The 16,808-nt window shown below is 50.3% G+C and overlaps 8 protein-coding genes across 8 annotated transcripts; 4 read left to right on the top strand and 4 right to left on the bottom strand.

The window, feature by feature from the left end:
- Positions 1 to 46: 46 nt before the first annotated feature.
- N7458_008503 (aldo/keto reductase) lies at positions 47 to 1,278 on the bottom strand (the record flags this gene model as incomplete). Its single annotated transcript, XM_056911885.1, has 4 exons — positions 47 to 376; positions 431 to 765; positions 828 to 1,023; positions 1,072 to 1,278. 4 exons carry the CDS (start codon positions 1,276 to 1,278, stop codon positions 47 to 49), a joined length of 1,068 nt encoding a protein of 355 aa, XP_056764711.1.
- A 537-nt stretch (positions 1,279 to 1,815) lies between these two features.
- On the bottom strand, positions 1,816 to 3,109 carry N7458_008502 (UDP-glucose:hexose-1-phosphate uridylyltransferase; the record flags this gene model as incomplete). Its single annotated transcript, XM_056911884.1, has 3 exons — positions 1,816 to 2,684; positions 2,746 to 2,930; positions 3,012 to 3,109. The coding sequence occupies 3 exons, from the start codon at positions 3,107 to 3,109 to the stop codon at positions 1,816 to 1,818; spliced, it is 1,152 nt and encodes a 383-aa protein (XP_056764710.1).
- Positions 3,110 to 4,141: 1,032 nt separating this feature from the next.
- Positions 4,142 to 5,152, top strand: N7458_008501 (F-box protein; the record flags this gene model as incomplete). Its single annotated transcript, XM_056911883.1, has 4 exons — positions 4,142 to 4,252; positions 4,301 to 4,613; positions 4,672 to 4,938; positions 4,989 to 5,152. The coding sequence occupies 4 exons, from the start codon at positions 4,142 to 4,144 to the stop codon at positions 5,150 to 5,152; spliced, it is 855 nt and encodes a 284-aa protein (XP_056764709.1).
- A 981-nt stretch (positions 5,153 to 6,133) lies between these two features.
- On the top strand, positions 6,134 to 7,966 carry N7458_008500 (MFS transporter; the record flags this gene model as incomplete). Its single annotated transcript, XM_056911882.1, has 1 exon — positions 6,134 to 7,966. One exon carries the CDS (start codon positions 6,134 to 6,136, stop codon positions 7,964 to 7,966), a length of 1,833 nt encoding a protein of 610 aa, XP_056764708.1.
- A 1,206-nt stretch (positions 7,967 to 9,172) lies between these two features.
- N7458_008499 (putative DSBA family oxidoreductase) lies at positions 9,173 to 10,214 on the top strand (the record flags this gene model as incomplete). The annotated part of the gene is made up of 6 exons (XM_056911881.1): positions 9,173 to 9,206; positions 9,310 to 9,388; positions 9,445 to 9,485; positions 9,562 to 9,689; positions 9,768 to 10,084; positions 10,142 to 10,214. The coding sequence occupies 6 exons, from the start codon at positions 9,173 to 9,175 to the stop codon at positions 10,212 to 10,214; spliced, it is 672 nt and encodes a 223-aa protein (XP_056764707.1).
- A 709-nt stretch (positions 10,215 to 10,923) lies between these two features.
- Positions 10,924 to 11,926, top strand: N7458_008498 (NAD(P)-dependent oxidoreductase; the record flags this gene model as incomplete). Its single annotated transcript, XM_056911880.1, has 2 exons — positions 10,924 to 10,971; positions 11,033 to 11,926. 2 exons carry the CDS (start codon positions 10,924 to 10,926, stop codon positions 11,924 to 11,926), a joined length of 942 nt encoding a protein of 313 aa, XP_056764706.1.
- Positions 11,927 to 13,014: 1,088 nt separating this feature from the next.
- Positions 13,015 to 13,912, bottom strand: N7458_008497 (MFS general substrate transporter; the record flags this gene model as incomplete). The annotated part of the gene is made up of 3 exons (XM_056911879.1): positions 13,015 to 13,284; positions 13,367 to 13,454; positions 13,515 to 13,912. 3 exons carry the CDS (start codon positions 13,910 to 13,912, stop codon positions 13,015 to 13,017), a joined length of 756 nt encoding a protein of 251 aa, XP_056764705.1.
- Positions 13,913 to 14,784: 872 nt separating this feature from the next.
- N7458_008496 (sugar porter family MFS transporter) lies at positions 14,785 to 16,611 on the bottom strand (the record flags this gene model as incomplete). The annotated part of the gene is made up of 3 exons (XM_056911878.1): positions 14,785 to 16,143; positions 16,209 to 16,324; positions 16,404 to 16,611. The coding sequence occupies 3 exons, from the start codon at positions 16,609 to 16,611 to the stop codon at positions 14,785 to 14,787; spliced, it is 1,683 nt and encodes a 560-aa protein (XP_056764704.1).
- Positions 16,612 to 16,808: the final 197 nt, after the last annotated feature.

Below are 16,808 nucleotides of genomic sequence, written 5' to 3'. Positions count from 1 at the left end.
AATACTTTGCAACATGCGAACTGAGACTTATCGTAAGCTATTCTGCTTAATCATGACCACTAATCTCCTTGGGTACATATGGATCTTCCAGATAAGCTTCCTCCTCAAGCGTCAAACTCCTATTTCCACATCCTAGAGCTTCATCAATCCTTTCCACCGAGCTAAAGCCAACAATGGGACTTGCGACACGGCGGTTCACCCAAGCCAGTGCTACCTGGCTCATAGTCCAATTCCTCTTCTTGGCTACCTCCTCCACTCGATTTATGATTGTTGCATCTGCATGCGGAATATCACTAGGAACGGTTGTCCCTAGACGATCAGTTGCCCCGACCAGCTGTAGAGGCCGTGCAAGTCGACCAGCATCAAGTGGGCTCCACTTTGAACCCGTTAGAGGTTGAGCTCAAAAATCTTTAATAGGCGTGAAACATACCGGGATCAAACCGACGCCAGTCTCATTACAGAAGCGATTCATCTCTCGCTCCTCCTCTCGATACGAGAGACTGTACTGATTCTGCATAGAGATGAACTTGGTCCAGCCGTGCTTCTCGGCACAAAACTGCATCATCGTGAATTGGTAGGTTCTCATCGAACTGGCTCCGATGTAGCGAACTTTGCCGCTTCGAACGAGATCATGGAGTGCCTCCATTGTTTCTTCAATAGGGGTATACGGGTCGAATCGGTGGATTTGGAAGATGTCGATGTAATCCACGCCAAGTCGTCGTAGGGATGCATCCACCGAGTTGAAAATCGCTTGACGAGAAAGGCCTGACATAGTCAGTACACGGCTATGAAGGTCTGGACGCTGGCAAATGGTAAAGAGTGCTCACCAAATTGATTAACGTATTCCTTGTCTTTCCACATTTCCTCGGCGAATGGGACAACGTATACATTTTCGTGCTCGCCAACCGGCGCCCAGCATTTCGTGAGAATGACAAGCTTATGTCGAGGAAGATTGTAATGCTTGATGGCCTTGCCGATAATCTCTTCCGACTTGCCGTTAGAGTAGTTGTTCGAGGTGTCCCACTGCTTCAGGTCAGCGACACATTCTTAATCGGGGAGATGGTGTCTTACAGTATTGATTCCACGGTCGAATGCGGCCTTCAACAAGGGAAGTGCCTTGTCTTCCTCGAGAATCCATGATCCAAACTCTGAAGAACCTATACTCATGCCACCGAGAATAGGGACTGAGACCCAGAGCCCACTGTTTCCCAGCCGTCTATAGGAGGCCTGAGTCTTGCTTCTGGAGTCTTTCAACAACGGAGGAAGCTCTGGACCCATCTTGTATGATTAGAAGAAAAATACGCTCAGTTAGCTAGAGGATAAACTGCTTTTCGAATGAGCAATGCGAAGAGGAAACTCTCTGGGAGAAGACCAAGTTTAAATAGACAAAACACAGTCGCGACAGGACTCCGTGACCACAACATCCGTATAGCATCGCGTTTTGATTTCTAATCATATACTGGATTTTTGGTCTGTGCTAGCCATGTCTGTGATTTCTATCGAAGACATGATTCATGATCCATCTGGCCTCTGGAACCAGTGATCCGTTTGCGTGGAGGTGATCAACTGAGGCTTCCAAGACCGAATACGAGGTAGCTATGAGTAATTCTCGGGGTGTCGGGCCGGCGATGCGAAGAAACACCAATCAAAGAAGGTACCCCAGTGGGCTAGCTTGATAATCGCGGGCCTCGACGCATGAGATAAATACTTGGATTTTTTTTCTTCACATATTGACATAACCATAATGTATACAATGCGGTCCTCCAGTCCATACTCCTTGCTCGCCTTTTCTCTCGCTCAAAACCCGACTGAGATTTACTCCAACTTCTTGCGGTAGAGCTCACCACCACAATCACGGAGACGAGCCGCAGCCTGCTCAGGAGTGATATCACGCTGAGGCTCGGCCATCAACTCATAACCGACCAGGAACTTGCGAACGGTCGCGCTCCGCAGAAGAGGCGGGTAGAAGTGCAGGTGCAGGTACGAGGCCTCGACCTCCTCATCAGTGCCGTCAAGGGGAGCCTGGTGGATACCCATGGAGTAGGGGAAGTGAGTCTCGAACAGGTTATCATACCGGCGGGTGATCTCGGCAATAGCCTCAGCCAGGAGAGTCTTGTCAGCATCGGAGAGATCGACCAGAGCGCGCTTGTGCGTGCGGCTGACAATCATGGTCTCAAAGGGCCACGTTGCCCACCAGGGGCAGACGACGACGAAACCCTCGTTCTCGAACACCACGCGCTCCTGCTTACGGCTCTCCAGTGCCGCGTAGTCCTCCAGCATGTGGCTACCGCCGTGCTCTTGGCGGTACCGGCGGAGCTGCTCCAGCTCCGCAGCAGGCTCCTCCGGCAGTGTGCTGGTGGTCCAGACCTGACCGTGAGGGTGGGGGTTGGAGCAGCCCATGGCAGCACCCTTGTTCTCAAAGATCTGCATGTACCGGTATTGCTCCTTGGGCTTGGTAATGCTAGTGTGAGGTGTAGCGGGCTGGATGTGGGTTGGGGGCGCGTTCTGAGCGATGGGGGATTTGGGTGACAGGTGCGCAGCATAGATCTCAGTCCAAGCGTTGATCACCGGGACAATCTCGATGGGGGACAGGTCGGCGAGGGTGAGGTTGTGGGCCTTGGAGAAGGTCAGGACGTAGCACTTGCCAGTGACCGGCTCGGCCTTGAGGAAGCGCGATTCGAGATCTACCTGCAGTTAGTCCACCGCCGCATGGGACAAAGGGGGAGTGTCTCGATTGTGTCATACCATCGCCATTTGCTCCTTCATAATCAGCCTGCTCTTCCTTGACAGCACTGTAATCGTTGACAAAGACAAAGGTGCTCTCGTATTTGGGATTGACGTCACCCTGGGCTCGCTTGTTACCAGGGCACAGGTAGCACTCGGGATCGTGGTGGGGCAGAGTAGTCTTGGACGGGCTCTCCTGCTGTCCTCTGTGCAAGGCAAATTTTTCCAGTGGTTAGTAGCCCGGTCTGCCAAGCAATTGAGCGCATAGGGAGGCTCAAAACACTCACTGCCAGGGGCGCTTGGTTCGGTGGGGAGACACCAGAATGTGCGAGCCCCGAAGGGGATTATAGCGGCGGTGAGAGATGTCGTCGAGCACGTTGGCCATTGTGGGCTCGAATTGCTGGGAGAATTGACTGCCTGCGAAGAGTACCTTGTGGAAGAACAGGAGGGAGAAAAAAAGAAGCAGGACAAGTAGCAGAATGACCCCGCCAAATTCGGATGCCGGATAATTTAACGGAGTCCATCAAAGGGCCATGCCGGTTGGGCCCCTGGCGGGGGCGTCGCGGGGTCTCCGGAAAATAACGCAGGACATTACTGCATTAGAGATTCGCTATAGGTGCTACGCAATATCACAGTATGAAATTGATATCAGAATAATCCTTGAAAATGGGTCACTAATTCCAATGCTGCTAGAATATCTCAAAACCGTACTGAGAGTAATCCGGGCATGAGGTGTTGCACAAGTACTCCAGGTCTTGGCGAAGATGTTACTTTTTTCGGTGAACCGTAAAGGCATTGTCTCGGGATCCCGCGCTCGGGCCAAGCCGGGGTTGAGATGCAGCCACGCGCTGGTGGGGACTGTCCCTCGATCTGTATACTTTGCATCTATATTTATACTATTTATAATTATAACCTTTGTTGGGAGTTTCTAAGTCTACTCGGAAGCTTCCGCTAGAGAGGGATATAAGTGGCTTAGCAATGGGCTTGTTAACTGTGACTCTGGTACCATTGATGACGTCAGTGAGCTTGCTACTTGGGCTTATCGATAGACCCGATAAGACCTCACCTTCTGGTCGCTCCTCCGCTGCAAGTCACTATAACCAGAGAGATATACCTGGAGAGCTCACTTCTTCCTCATATATTGCAACAACACTGATAGACTTATATTTATAAACCTGTCTTCGCAATGAACTTTGGCCTACCATCTTCCCTTCGCCACTACACACCTTCTCCACTCTTTGAAACATCAATAACTTCCTCATCTACTTCATCAACTTCTCTATCATCAACTTCATCACACTCTACATCATTTATTCCTCCATCTACCCAATCAACAGTGTCATCAACTGGGCCCTCATCCGTTCAACACTTTCAGACTCCACATATCCCTACAGATAGCGGCATTGATCTCGGGAAAATGCCTACTTTCGGTGTTAACCAACCAGTGAGGGAGCCTCCAAACCCACAGGGGCATCCACAGGAGCCCGACCCTGCCATGGCAAAGGGACTGAGGTTCCTCCCGGTAGAGGTAAGCAGACATATCCGTTTCAGTCGAACATAACTGACTTGTATGCAGATTCTCACCATGATCTTCCGGAATCTTCCAGCAGAGGACCTGGTTCGCATTGCTAGGACTTCCCATACATTTACGGAGTCCGCAGCCTATATCCTCCGCACACGAATGTCCCATGCCTTCGAGATTCCCGAACCTACTTTACTCTTCACTTTCGGACCCCCAGATACTTATCCAGAAAGCGTGAAATGTATCTACATGGGCATCAGCGGACTCTCCAGCTCCCCAGAGGGTCAACAGGTGATGACTGATGCGTTCGCCATCTTCCACCCAACACCCTACTCACCTGCCGACATGCCCACAGGTGGTCCGTCAGGTACGAGGACACATCTCATTCAAAACTACAGTTAGATGCCTGCTAACATGAAGACTAGTTGACGAGTCATTGACACGGGAGGTTGTCTTTGAAGAATCGGAAAAATTTGCCCAATTTACGGGGAATTTGTCCTTGGTGTTGGCTCTGGAAATTGCATTCATTGCAGATGGCACTACGATTGGCGGGAAAATGGTCATTCGACTCCAGCGGGACTGGCTGGAGAAGGAGAGTTCCAAGATCATCTCCCTCGATCACCAGAATACAATCAAGATCCTGGTTGAAGTACGCAAAATGGGTGTTGATACCTTTGAAATTCGAGTTACAGGTAAGTCAAAGTATCCATACTGGGTGAATAATTTGCTGACTTTGTTTGAGAACTGCATATCTGCGCAGCTCGTATGCTTGTGGCTCTCGAGAAGACTAAAGATACGAAAAATCGAGGAATCGAACATATCAGACTACCTGTTGCGCTCCCTGCAGGAAACAATCGATCTGGCAGCGGTGTTTTTAGAGGTTCCCGTGTGAATCGGCCTCCATGAAGCGTGTTTTCTTTATTTTTGTTTTTGGATTTTGGGTTTCTGGACCAGATCATTATATACCCTTGGCTTCTGCTCCTTCCAGTTCGCCAGATCTCTTTTCAGTTTTTATTTATTTATTTATTTTTGAAACTATTATAACGGAACGCCCAGGTTCAAAATGGAATGGTACTGGCATACAAGGAACTCTAGCGTTGTTACTGTGAATTTATTCTCGAGCAGAATTGTTTCACATAATATGCCATAATGAAATGCCAGCCCGAGTTAGTTTTCTTTTGGCCGTTCTCTGCATCTTCGAAATCCATGTCCGTCAAACCATCGTCATGTACAAGAGTTCTCAACGGCATATGACCGTCAAAGTAGGTCCAGTCGGCAGCCTCTGCACTTCCTGCCTCCGGTTGAATCTACCCACATGCTGGTTATTACCCCGGGCACGCATCCATGTTTCAAGTTTGCAACACTTGGTAGATCCCGACTTCTACATGACTCCATGAATCAGAGATAGCGATCTCGGCAAGCCGTGTCTATTCAAGCTTCTGGTCGCCAGTGGCGTTCGGGCCGGTTCCTTGGGTTGAATAAATCCAAGCCTAATGATGGTCCACTGAAAAACTCTGAGCTAGCAACAATTACGGTCCACTCTGCTTTTAATTCGGCACAAGGTGCCGAATATACCAGCAATGAGCCAATCAGAACGGCGGACTGAATATGTACCTGGTCAGTATTAACCAGATTGGGAATGTGCCGAGGCTCCCGGGTATCAAAGTGACCCATGGACCCACTTTGATTTACGCGATTGCTATTCCTTTCTTGTCCTATGGACATCGACACGATCGGTTTTTCTTTTTTAATGTCAGCAATATTTCGTGCGTTCGATGATCTGCATTGAGTTTGTCAATACGCTCATGGGCAGGAGATCATCTGACAGATTCATTCGAAGCGGTGGACTCTTCTACAACTGAGAAGCATCGTGAAGCCTGTTCGAGAATGGCCTCCTTCCAAGCCGGGGGCGAGACATCGCGGCCCTCCAAAATTCCATTCTGGCGTCTCGTGTTTGACCAAAAGGTCATAACGGAGGAAGTTGCCTCGTTTCCATACCCGGGGTCTGGCACTGAAGAGGACCCATTTGTTGTGACCTGGCTACCGCGCGATCCTCGCAACCCTATGAACTTCGGAGCCGTGAAGAAATGGTCGATCACGATTCTGGTGTCATTCGTCACACTAGCGGTCGCCTTGGTCTCATCGGCGTACTCTGGAGGTCTGGGCCAAATTGTTGAACAATTCCAGGTGGAGGAAGAAATCGCTATTCTTGGCGTGTCGCTCTTCGTACTTGGATTCGCAATTGGGCCATTGATCTGGGCACCACTCAGTGAGATTTTCGGTCGTCGTCATATCTTTACTATCAGCTTTACCTTCTTGACTGCGTTTAACGCAGGTGCTGCTGGTGCGACTAATATCCAGACTTTGATCATCTTGCGATTCCTCGCAGGATGTTTCGGTTCATCCCCGTTTGGTAATGCGGGTGGCACGATCGCCGATATGTTTACTGCCTCACAGCGTGGTATTGCTATAAGTTTCTTTGCTGCGGCTCCATTCCTGGGCCCTACTATTGGGCCTATCATCGGAGGTTTCCTAGCCACTGGTGCTGGCTGGCGCTGGGTTGAAGGCTTCCTTGCTGCTTTCTCTGGCGCGCTCTGGCTGTGCATCATCTTTCTGCTGCCTGAAACTTACGCCCCAGTGTTATTGCGTCGTCGCGCAGCTAAGTTATCCGAAATCACTGGCAAAGTATACCGCAGCAAACTTGATATCGAGCGTGGGCCTATTCCGATGGGCAGGACTCTGAAAACGGCTCTCTCACGCCCGTGGGCTCTGCTTTTCCGAGAGCCTATCGTTTTCCTTTTTTCTATCTACATGTCTATTATCTACGGAACTCTTTATATGCTTTTTGCCGCGTACCCGATTGTCTTTCAAGAGGTTCGCGGGTGGAGCGAGGGCATCGGCGGTCTTGCCTTCTTGGGAATCCTCGTCGGTATGGTCATCGCTGTGGCGTATACCTTCCCTGAAAACATGCGTTACGCGAGAAAGTGCAGAGAGACTACCGACCGTCTCCCTCCAGAGTTACGATTGCCTCCAAGCATGGTGGGCGGCACTGCCCTCCCCGTCGGACTCTTTTGGTTCGCTTGGACCAATTACCCCAGCATCCACTGGATGGCATCCATCGCCGCCGGGGCTCCGTTCGGTTTTGGCATGGTGCTTGTCTTCTTAAGCGTGTTCAACTATCTGATTGATTCGTACACCATATACGCTGCCTCGGTGCTAGCTGCGAATTCAGCTCTTCGATCGCTGTTCGGCATGGCCTTTCCACTCTTCACAACCTACATGTATCACAACCTGGGCATCCACTGGGCATCATCTATTCCAGCATTCCTGTCACTGGCCTGCGTGCCATTCCCGTTTATCTTCTACAAATACGGGGCCCAGATTCGTCAGCGATGCACTTACGCCGCCGAGGCAGACGCCTTCATGCGCCGTCTCGCTGAGCAAAACCAGGTCGAGATTCGACGTGAGGAAGCCGCAACACAAATTGAAACAGAGAAGAATGAGGTTTCTGAAGATGTCTCGGATGATACCAGTGATACAGAAAGTCTGTCAACCGTTCCTTCGCGCATCACTCTGGGACGGTTTGCATCACGGGCATCTCGCCAGTCTGGGCGGTCGATGCATCGCACCGCTACGGCGACGCAATATGAGGAGAATCCATATGACCTTGACTTGGTGAACACTCGACAGTCTGCCATTAGCACTCATCGCCGGGATTGATTGTACAAGCGTGAAGTTGGATGTTTATCTTCAGCTCTTGCGTAGCACTCTGGATGATTTTCTGCATTTAAGAGCCAAAGAGCACCAAACGAACAGAATCGAACTGTGGGAATAGTCCGGTGCAGTCAAATACGGATAGAACTGCGCTGGGCCATTTCAGGGGCTCTTCGCTCCCATCTCCTTTTGGAAGCATCCCGTACCTCGAGTCAGAGCAGCGAGTACTCGAATCTTGAACTTGCAGGACAGATTTTGTGTCCATCTGGACCTGAATCATGAGATTCAAATCCATGATGCTGTATAATTCCTACATGAGGCCCATTTCCGGATTTTTACAGACTTGGACATACGAGACGACACAGAACGTCAAGAAAGACAGCAATTACCAACACTGTTCACATTGCTCAGCCAGTCGTTCCTATACTGAAATTGTGTATGATTCCATCACCCTTTAGCAGAATACCAAAGCTTGGCAGACCCCTCGGTCAGATCCCCCGCACAATATCCTCAGATCCTAAAGTCCGAAACCAGCAACTCAAAGTAGGGGTCCATCAACTTAGAATGGTATAGTTCGCCCCCAATAAACGGCAGTTCTTTGCGATAGCAATTGGAGGGGCTGTACCACCTTCATTGGCAATCTAGCTGTAATTGCATGTCAGGCTCAACGTCTGAATTTGACCGACAGTACAGCCGTACTTGTCCGCAAGATCCTTGTAAATTCCCGAGCTAAACGAGTAAGGCTCGGTTTTGCACGTACTAGGATAGCGCATAGGGATCTTGATGAACTGGCCGGGTGCAATGGTCTCGTTGGCACTGTATGTACTTCCACACCACCGAGTAGCATGTCACGCCAGGCCTTTCCACAGGTCCCGTAACATTCCGCCTTCGTCAAATCCTTTTACGAGACTCTTATCACCCAGATCAAGCTGATTTGGAAAAAATTAATTTCTTCACACAATACAGTTGGTTTAACTATCTCTAATAGTTGAGCAGTCGTGTTCATCAAAAGCGACGGGTTATACTTCACCAGCCGCACTCCCGTCCGAAAAATCATGATCACTCATCACAGCCTCGGTCCCTTCTCCACCTCGGGCCAGTAGCTCCCTCCCCCAGCTTTTCCTCCACAGTATATACGACCACCCTCGTCCATCTACGATGCACAACTGATCATCTCATCACGCCAGATACTTCTAAGCATACATCGCCGTGATGACTGGCAAAATAAACGCGTACGTCGATTGCGGTATGTCCACCCCTGTCCTCCTCCCCTGTCCTTCCCCCGGCCCTCCCCCACAGGAGTGAGAATCCAAATCTAGCCGGTCGCTTATTCGCTAATTAATCATTAGTCTCACCTTACTCCTATTATGCGACGCTGTATCTAAGGCGGAATCGGAGCGCACTGGAGTCACATGGTGTTCAGGTTGAGTGCGTGTGCTTGTGGTCTGTGGGCTAGTTTGGTGCGAGCGCTGACTTGGAGATAGATTTCACCCTGTCTTCCTGGGCGGTATCAATGTTGGCTCAGGTATGTGCATGCTCATAATTGAGCAATCAAATTGAAATGAGCAACTTGGATAGATCTCTCATCCGTGAAATATTAGGGAACAAGCCCCCATGGACGCTGCCGGCCAAGGCAAACTACTCCAAGTTCGACTCTGAACGGGCTTGCAAATACTTTGGTGTCCCGCAAATCAAGACGCCCGACTTCTTCCCGATCTTGTCAATCATGGTGAGCACCTCACGAACAAGAACACTTTCCTGTCCATTTAATTCTCCATTTTGAGTTACCGCATATTGACTATTTCAGCCCCAACGCTGCATGATCTACATCAAGCGCCACTACCCCCAAGAGCGCTACGAAACCACATTCCTCTCGCTGTGGGAGTGGATGTACTACAAAAACATCGACATCAGCAAGCCAGAGAAGCTAGCAGAGCTCCTCAAGACTCACAAGTATTCTGACCAGGAAATCAAAGATATCCTAGAGGCCGCTAAGAAGCCCGAGTACAAAGAAGCGCTGACTGCCAATACGCAAGAGGCGCTGGATCAAGGCGCATACGGAGCGCCGTGGTTCTGGGTGCGCAATAAGGAGGGCAAGGAAGAGCCGTTCTTTGGAAGTGATCGGTGAGTTTGATTCTAAGCATTTCTCGACTAGTGTGGCTGGAGCTAAGTGGATTATAGGTTCGCATTTATGTGGCAGTTCTTGGGGATTCCGTTCCAGGATGTCACTATTGTTGAGAAGGCCAAGTTGTAGGACTAGAACTTTGATGTACAGTATGGATGAGGGAGGTACATTTATATTCGGTCAATTTATCATTTGCATCGTTGTTCTTCTGGCTATTTATGACACGCTCGTAGCAAAAGATGGAAATGTCGACAACCATGCTGGTCTGTGACAATGTCTGCAATCGCGATGGTAAACAGGATCTTGAGAGCGACCGTAGTAAATGTATAGAATGTCGCATTTCAACGGATTCTCTTAAATTTCAATGAATCAATAGCAAATTCGGCCTATCCTTTACTTCTCCCATTGACTTCAAGTCCAGAGACTCCAGACCGTCTCCATCGGAACGCGCAGCCTTGCAATCTCGGCTCTTCGGCCTTAGTGACTCACGGCTTATACAGAACAGCACTCTCGCCTCGAGAATAGCCCGAGAGCGACAGATGAAGCCGAAGCTATGACTTGTGTTGATAGCTTAAATTTTCTACCCCTGGAAGTATAAATAGGGCGATTCCAGGCAATTGAAGCTGTACAGCAACTACAACTGCAACTACAACTGCAACTACAACTGCAACTCCAAGCTCATCGGACCGGAAGCGGATAAGAACTGAGCCCGCGGAACTGTTACCCCACGTTGTTACCACACTGCCCCACGAAGCTCGACTCGTGGCCCATTACCCGCCAACTTCCCCTTCTTCTCACTTACATACCTCTTGAATTATCTTTGGAAGATATTGATATCATGGCTGGCGTTCGCGTAGCATGGATTGGCCTCGGCAACATCGGCCGGGTGAGTATATATCCCATCAACACATCCATCAACATACTAACCACGAACCTCCCAACTTCAGGGCATGAGCAGCAACATCGCTCAAAAGGGACCCCAATCCAGCCTCATCCTATACAACCGCACCACGTCGCGAGCCACCGCCCATGCCGAGAAACTCGGCGGCAACGTCAAGGTCGCAACCTCCCTCGCAGAAGCCGTTCAAGCCTCCGATCTAATCTTCACCTGCGTCGGCGATGACCCAGCTATCGACGCCATCACCACAACCATCCTCTCCGACAAAGAGACCGACCTGTCAACAAAGACCTTTATCGACTGCTCCACCGTCCACCCGGATACCTCCCGCCGGACAGAAGCCGCCTATGAAGCCCGCGGTGCCTCATTCGTCGCATGCCCGGTCTTCGGCGCCCCCAATATGGCCGACGCGGGACAAATGATCGTTGTGCCTGCCGGCAAACAATCCGCCATTGCAAAGGCAAAGCCCTTCTTCGAGGGTGTCGTCGCAAAGGCCACAATTGACCTGTCCACCGGTACCGGCGCCGACATCGACGTCGGTCGCGCATCCACCCTTAAAGTCCTAGGAAATACATTCATCCTTAACACCGTCGGCGTTCTCGCCGAGTCCCTCACCGCTGCTGACGCGACTGGTCTAGGCACGGGTCCATTCCGGCAGTGGCTGGAGCTGTTTAACCCAGGTCCGTTTGCCAAGTATGCGGATCGGATGATTAGTGGAGACTATTACCAGCGGGAGGAGCCGTTGTTTGCGGTTGATCTTGCGCGGAAGGATTTGAGACATGCGTCTAATATTGCAAAGGAAGGTGGGCAGAGGATGCGGAATGTGGAGGTTACGGATCACTTTTTGCAGGAGGTTAAGGCTGAGAAGGGGGAGAAGGGTGATGTTGCGGCTGTTTATGGAGCGGCGAGGAAGGCTGCTGGGTTGAAATTCGAGAATCAGTGATTATGAGGAGAGCTTATTGTATATACGATGATAGGGAGGTCGGCTAAAGCAGGGGCCGCTAGTTAGTGACATCGACGGTTAGAAACATGTTTTACCCAATGAATAAAGATGTTGTATTTGAACTTTTCAACCTCGGGCGATTATATGATACCCTCCTGTTTACTACTGCCTCTACCTGGGGATTGCATGATTGGACCAATGTTGGTTGCAAAGCATTGGTTAGACGTGGAGGATTCTATGATGTACATCTTCTCTGACGTGTTACAGCCAAAAAGGGAGCTCAGAACAATTATGTGCACTCAACGACGGAACAAGACTAGAAGGACCTATCTGGCAGGGTGGGGTTTGATATTATACGGTACGCTAATGTCAAAGCCAAACATTTTATAGTCTTAAACGAGGTGCATATACTAATCAGGTCAGAAGCGAATTTGACCTTATAATTTCTACAGTAGTTAGTGACTAGTAATTACAGCGATATTTATAACATAATAGGCAGATTGAATGAACAAGAAGGAAAACCAAGGAAAGGTGGGAATATTGGATTTCTCTTTGCGTTTCCTCAGAAAACCATAGTCAATGCGGATCGGCATTAAGTAACTATTGTGTAGATCTATGCAGGCCGGTAGCACAGACTAATTGCATAAGCGTGAATTAGGCAATTGCATGTATATGTATATGATAAGGGTAGGTGTACGGCTTGCTTATGAAATATGTTATTCATTTCTTAGACCATTCACGATAGCAGTTCGCTCATCAGAAAACTCCGGGGGGATCTTGCAAGGTGCAATAGCCGTGAGCCCCCGGACTCCCACAAAACAGGGGGTAATCTGCGGCTGTAGTTTAGAACGGAACTAACCCAAGTAGGCAAATGCTCCAATCCGCGCTAGCTTTAGAGGGCGTGTGGCTATTGGTTAGGACTAGAGTAGGACGGGACATAGATGTCATTGGCAACGTGGAGATTGAAAGTTCTTGCAATTTTATTCTTGAAGGTTAAGAGTACTCCGTAGTCACTGCTCCCTCCATGTCTCGACACGTACATATTCATCTTGCCGATGTGTCTCAATGGTGGATTTCAAGTATTCTCCTCAAATCCTCGCAGGTTCGGCAGGCACGTACTTACTTTTGGACCGCAGATAGGGACCATATCGTAAGAACATCCATGGGATTGGGATGAGCAAAACAGAGATAAACCCAATGAGTGACGTTGACCAGTTGATATGCAGAGAGTCAATTGCTTGCACCCAGAACAAGGGGGTTGCAGCTGAAAGCAAATACCGAAACATCACCTCGCCCGCGAAGGCCGATGCACCGTAGTCAGCCCCGTAGATTTCGTTCTTGAAGAGTGTATATGTAATCTGAAGTAAGAGTAAGCAATCGAGCTACTGTACCGTTCGTGGCGATTTTTGGTCCGGCAAGGTTGAACGATGGCCAACTCACCATGATACAAGCAAAGGCCAACCCAAACAGTAAACCCGACAACTCGGGAACAATCGGATGAATGTAGGGTCTCACAGTCCATGCAAACCTGGATTTTGGCAATGTCAGAATTCGGCACATGCGATGTTTGGAGTATTGGATGGCTTACCAGAAAATCGAAATGGGGGTAGCAATGGTTCTAATGCAGGCGGCGTAAAGCCTCAACTCAGGTTCGACCCGTGTACCGGTCTGCATGGCGATCACGCGGGCCTTCTGATATTTCAATTTGTCGCAAATAAGGATCACAACGACACCCAAGATGTTTCCGCCAAAAATGGGGAGAAAAGTCAATCCCTGCCTTCTCGCGTCGAATTGATAGACTCGCTGGAAGATGAGGGGATAAGCAATATACCAGCAGAACAGACTTGCCTGCTGAATTGCACAGGCTAGGGATGTCAGAAAGACGATTGGTTCCTGCATGATAGTCACTGGACGGATGAATGCTAATCGCAAGGTATGCATGAAGCCTACTTCAGCAGTAGTCTGACCCGCCTCTCTCTTCTTCATGTTTTTCTTTGCGTGCTTTTTCGTGATATATGGGTAGTATATCTCCGGGATGGGGACGGTCCATAGGACAATAAAACCAAGGAAAATCGTATTGAGCCAGAAGGTCCATCTCCAATCATGTGTTCTTTCAACGATAGCTGCGCCCGTAGATGGCCCAATTGCGGCATCATTTATGCATAGCTACACCGATAAATGCCTTTCCCGATGGTCTGTGTTTAGTAAATCAAACCATAAGCCATTCTTGTATGCTGTACTTAAAGTGCAGTTTGAGAACTCTCTTCTAAAGCTTGGGTGAACTCCAGGGTGATCGATTTCAGAGGGTTGAATAGACGTCCTGGATCGCCAATCCTTCATTGGGGCGCTTTTGGGCCTCCATATTCTCAGGAAAGCGTCTTCTGGCCTGTGCGGTTCGATCACATGATATCTATCAAGGTCTCAGCAGTATCGAAGACCGCTGATACAAATGTATCCGATAACATTCACATTCCCAAGGTCAAGGGGAGCTCAATTTCTTGCTTCGGATCTCCTGCATCGAGTACTCTATACCTCGAATGTAGCTCGCAGCCTGACTCCAGTATATGAATTTCACGAAGGTAGGTAGACAAAAAATCAGATCAAGGAACATTCACCCGGTTACCATCTAGAGAGATTGAAAGATGAAGATTGATACAATTATGGTTCAAAAGCCATATTTATTCGAGACTCGACTCCGATTAGGACGTCGTAGCAAAGTGGGGAGCCAAATATACACAGTTAAAAATAGAAGACTAAAAAATACATAACAGGCCATAGCCAGTTGGCCTAACTTTTACCTTTTCAAAGCTGGCAATGTAGACTGAACAGAAACCACACTAACTCCACTCACAACAGATCTACTGCTGCTCGGGGATCTCAGTGGGCTCATCGTGGTGCTGGTGAGCCTCGCCACCCTCCTTGGGCTCGTGCTCGACAGGGGCGTGCAGGTCGGCAACGATGCCCTCGGGGGGAACCCAGCTGGCAGACTTCCAGGGCTTGACGTGCAGGACGTACATGGTGTCGACCTCCTCGAGGGTGCGACCCTGGGTCTCGTTGACGAAGAAGAAGACAACCCAGATAGCGGCAAAGCAGCAGGCGGCAAAGACGTAGCCGTAGCTGAAGTCAATGGAGCTGGAGATGAAGGGGGTGAAGAAGGAGATGAGGAAGTTCCAGGTCCAGTTGGCGGCGGTGGCGACACCCATGCAGGTAGCACGGTAGCGGAAGGGGTACATCTCACCGCAGATAGCCCAGACGATGGGACCCCAGGTGGTGGCGAAGCCGACAATGAAGAAGCAGGTGAAGACGATCATGGCGACACCGGCGGAGTGGGAAGAGGGGTTGGAGTGGAGGACCTCGTGGCCGACGGAGGCCCAGATCATGAAGCAGACGAAGCACCAGGCGGCACCGGCCATGAGACACTTGCGGCGTCCGTAATGCTCGACAATGTACAGGCCGGGCAGAGTCATGCCGAAGTTGACAGCGCCCAGGATGATTTGGGTCACGTAGGAGTTGGAAAGACCAACACCCTGGAAGATGGAGGTACCATAGTAGAAGATGAAGTTGGCACCAGTGAGCTGCTGCAGGGACTGAAGAGCAATGCCGAGCATGGTACGGTAGAACATGCGAGGGCCGGTGAGGACCTCGTGCCAGGCAGCCTCGCCAACGGAGCGCTCCTCATCGAGCTTGTTCTTCATATCAGACATCTCCTGGGCAACAACGCGGTGGTTGGTGGGGACACCGTAGAGCTTGGACATGACCTCGCGAGCCTCCTCAACGCGGCCGTGACGGTAAGCATAACGAGGCGACTCGGGGAGGAACAGGGTGCCGACACCAAGGATGAGCGGCCAAGCAAAGCCAATGCCCATGGTGATACGCCACGAGGCAGTGGAGTTGAGGCGCTCAGTACCGAAGTTGATGATGTAGGAGATAAAGATACCGAAGGCGACGAACAGTTGGAAAGCGCTGACCATGGCACCACGGACCTGGCGAGGAGCAGACTCCGACTGGTACATGGGGACAACGCTGGACAGGGCACCGACACCCAGACCCATGACCCAACGGCCGAGAGCGATCTGGTACCACTTGTCGACGGTGGCGATCTGCACAATGATACCGACCATGTTGATCAGGGCCCAGAAGGAGATGGAGAACTTGCGGCCGATGCGGTCCGCAATGGGGGCAGCCACCAGGGCGCCAATCATGGTTCCGATAGAGAGCTATGGAAAGTAGGACGTTAGTTGTTTGTATTCCATAGGAAGGAATGCAGGTAGTTGGGACATACCAGGCCGACAATGAGGCCGTTGCGAACGTTGCTAAAGGCATATTCACCGGTAGCAGCGTTGTACTCGGCGAAGCGCTGCTTGAAGTCGGTCATGCTGGTGAAACCCGAGATTTGACCTACGACCGAGTCAGCTACCATGCACCGATTGGGTTGGAAATCTAACACCGTGGATGAGGGTATGTAGCACAAACTTACCAGTGGAGTAACCGAAGATGAAGCCACCCATGGACACACACAGACCGAGGATGAATGAACGCCAGGTCAGGTACTTGACGGGGCTATCATCGATTATGCCCTCATCCTTCTCCACGGTCGAGTCAGCCCGGGCAGGAGTCGGGGCCTGCGAGGAGAACCGAGACTCAGAACCGGGCTTGAACCGGGCCATGAGGTTTCCAACACCCATTGTGAATAGACCGGACTGGGGGATAGATGCCGGGCAAATGGGGATAGGGATAAGGATGGAGTCAAAGAGAGGAATAGAGAAAGGAAAAAAAGAACAGTCGAGGAAGCGAGGGTGATGTCAAATAAATACGACCATCAAACGGAGAATCGGCTTCCCCCTCGGGGTACCATGGCAGACACAATGGGGGCCCGGATCTC

The sequence above is a fragment of the Penicillium daleae genome (assembly GCF_028827525.1).
Source record: "Penicillium daleae strain IBT 16125 chromosome Unknown utg000007l_segment0_segment0, whole genome shotgun sequence".
Taxonomy (NCBI): domain Eukaryota; kingdom Fungi; phylum Ascomycota; class Eurotiomycetes; order Eurotiales; family Aspergillaceae; genus Penicillium; species Penicillium daleae.
This window is presented reverse-complemented; position numbering and strand designations above follow the sequence as displayed.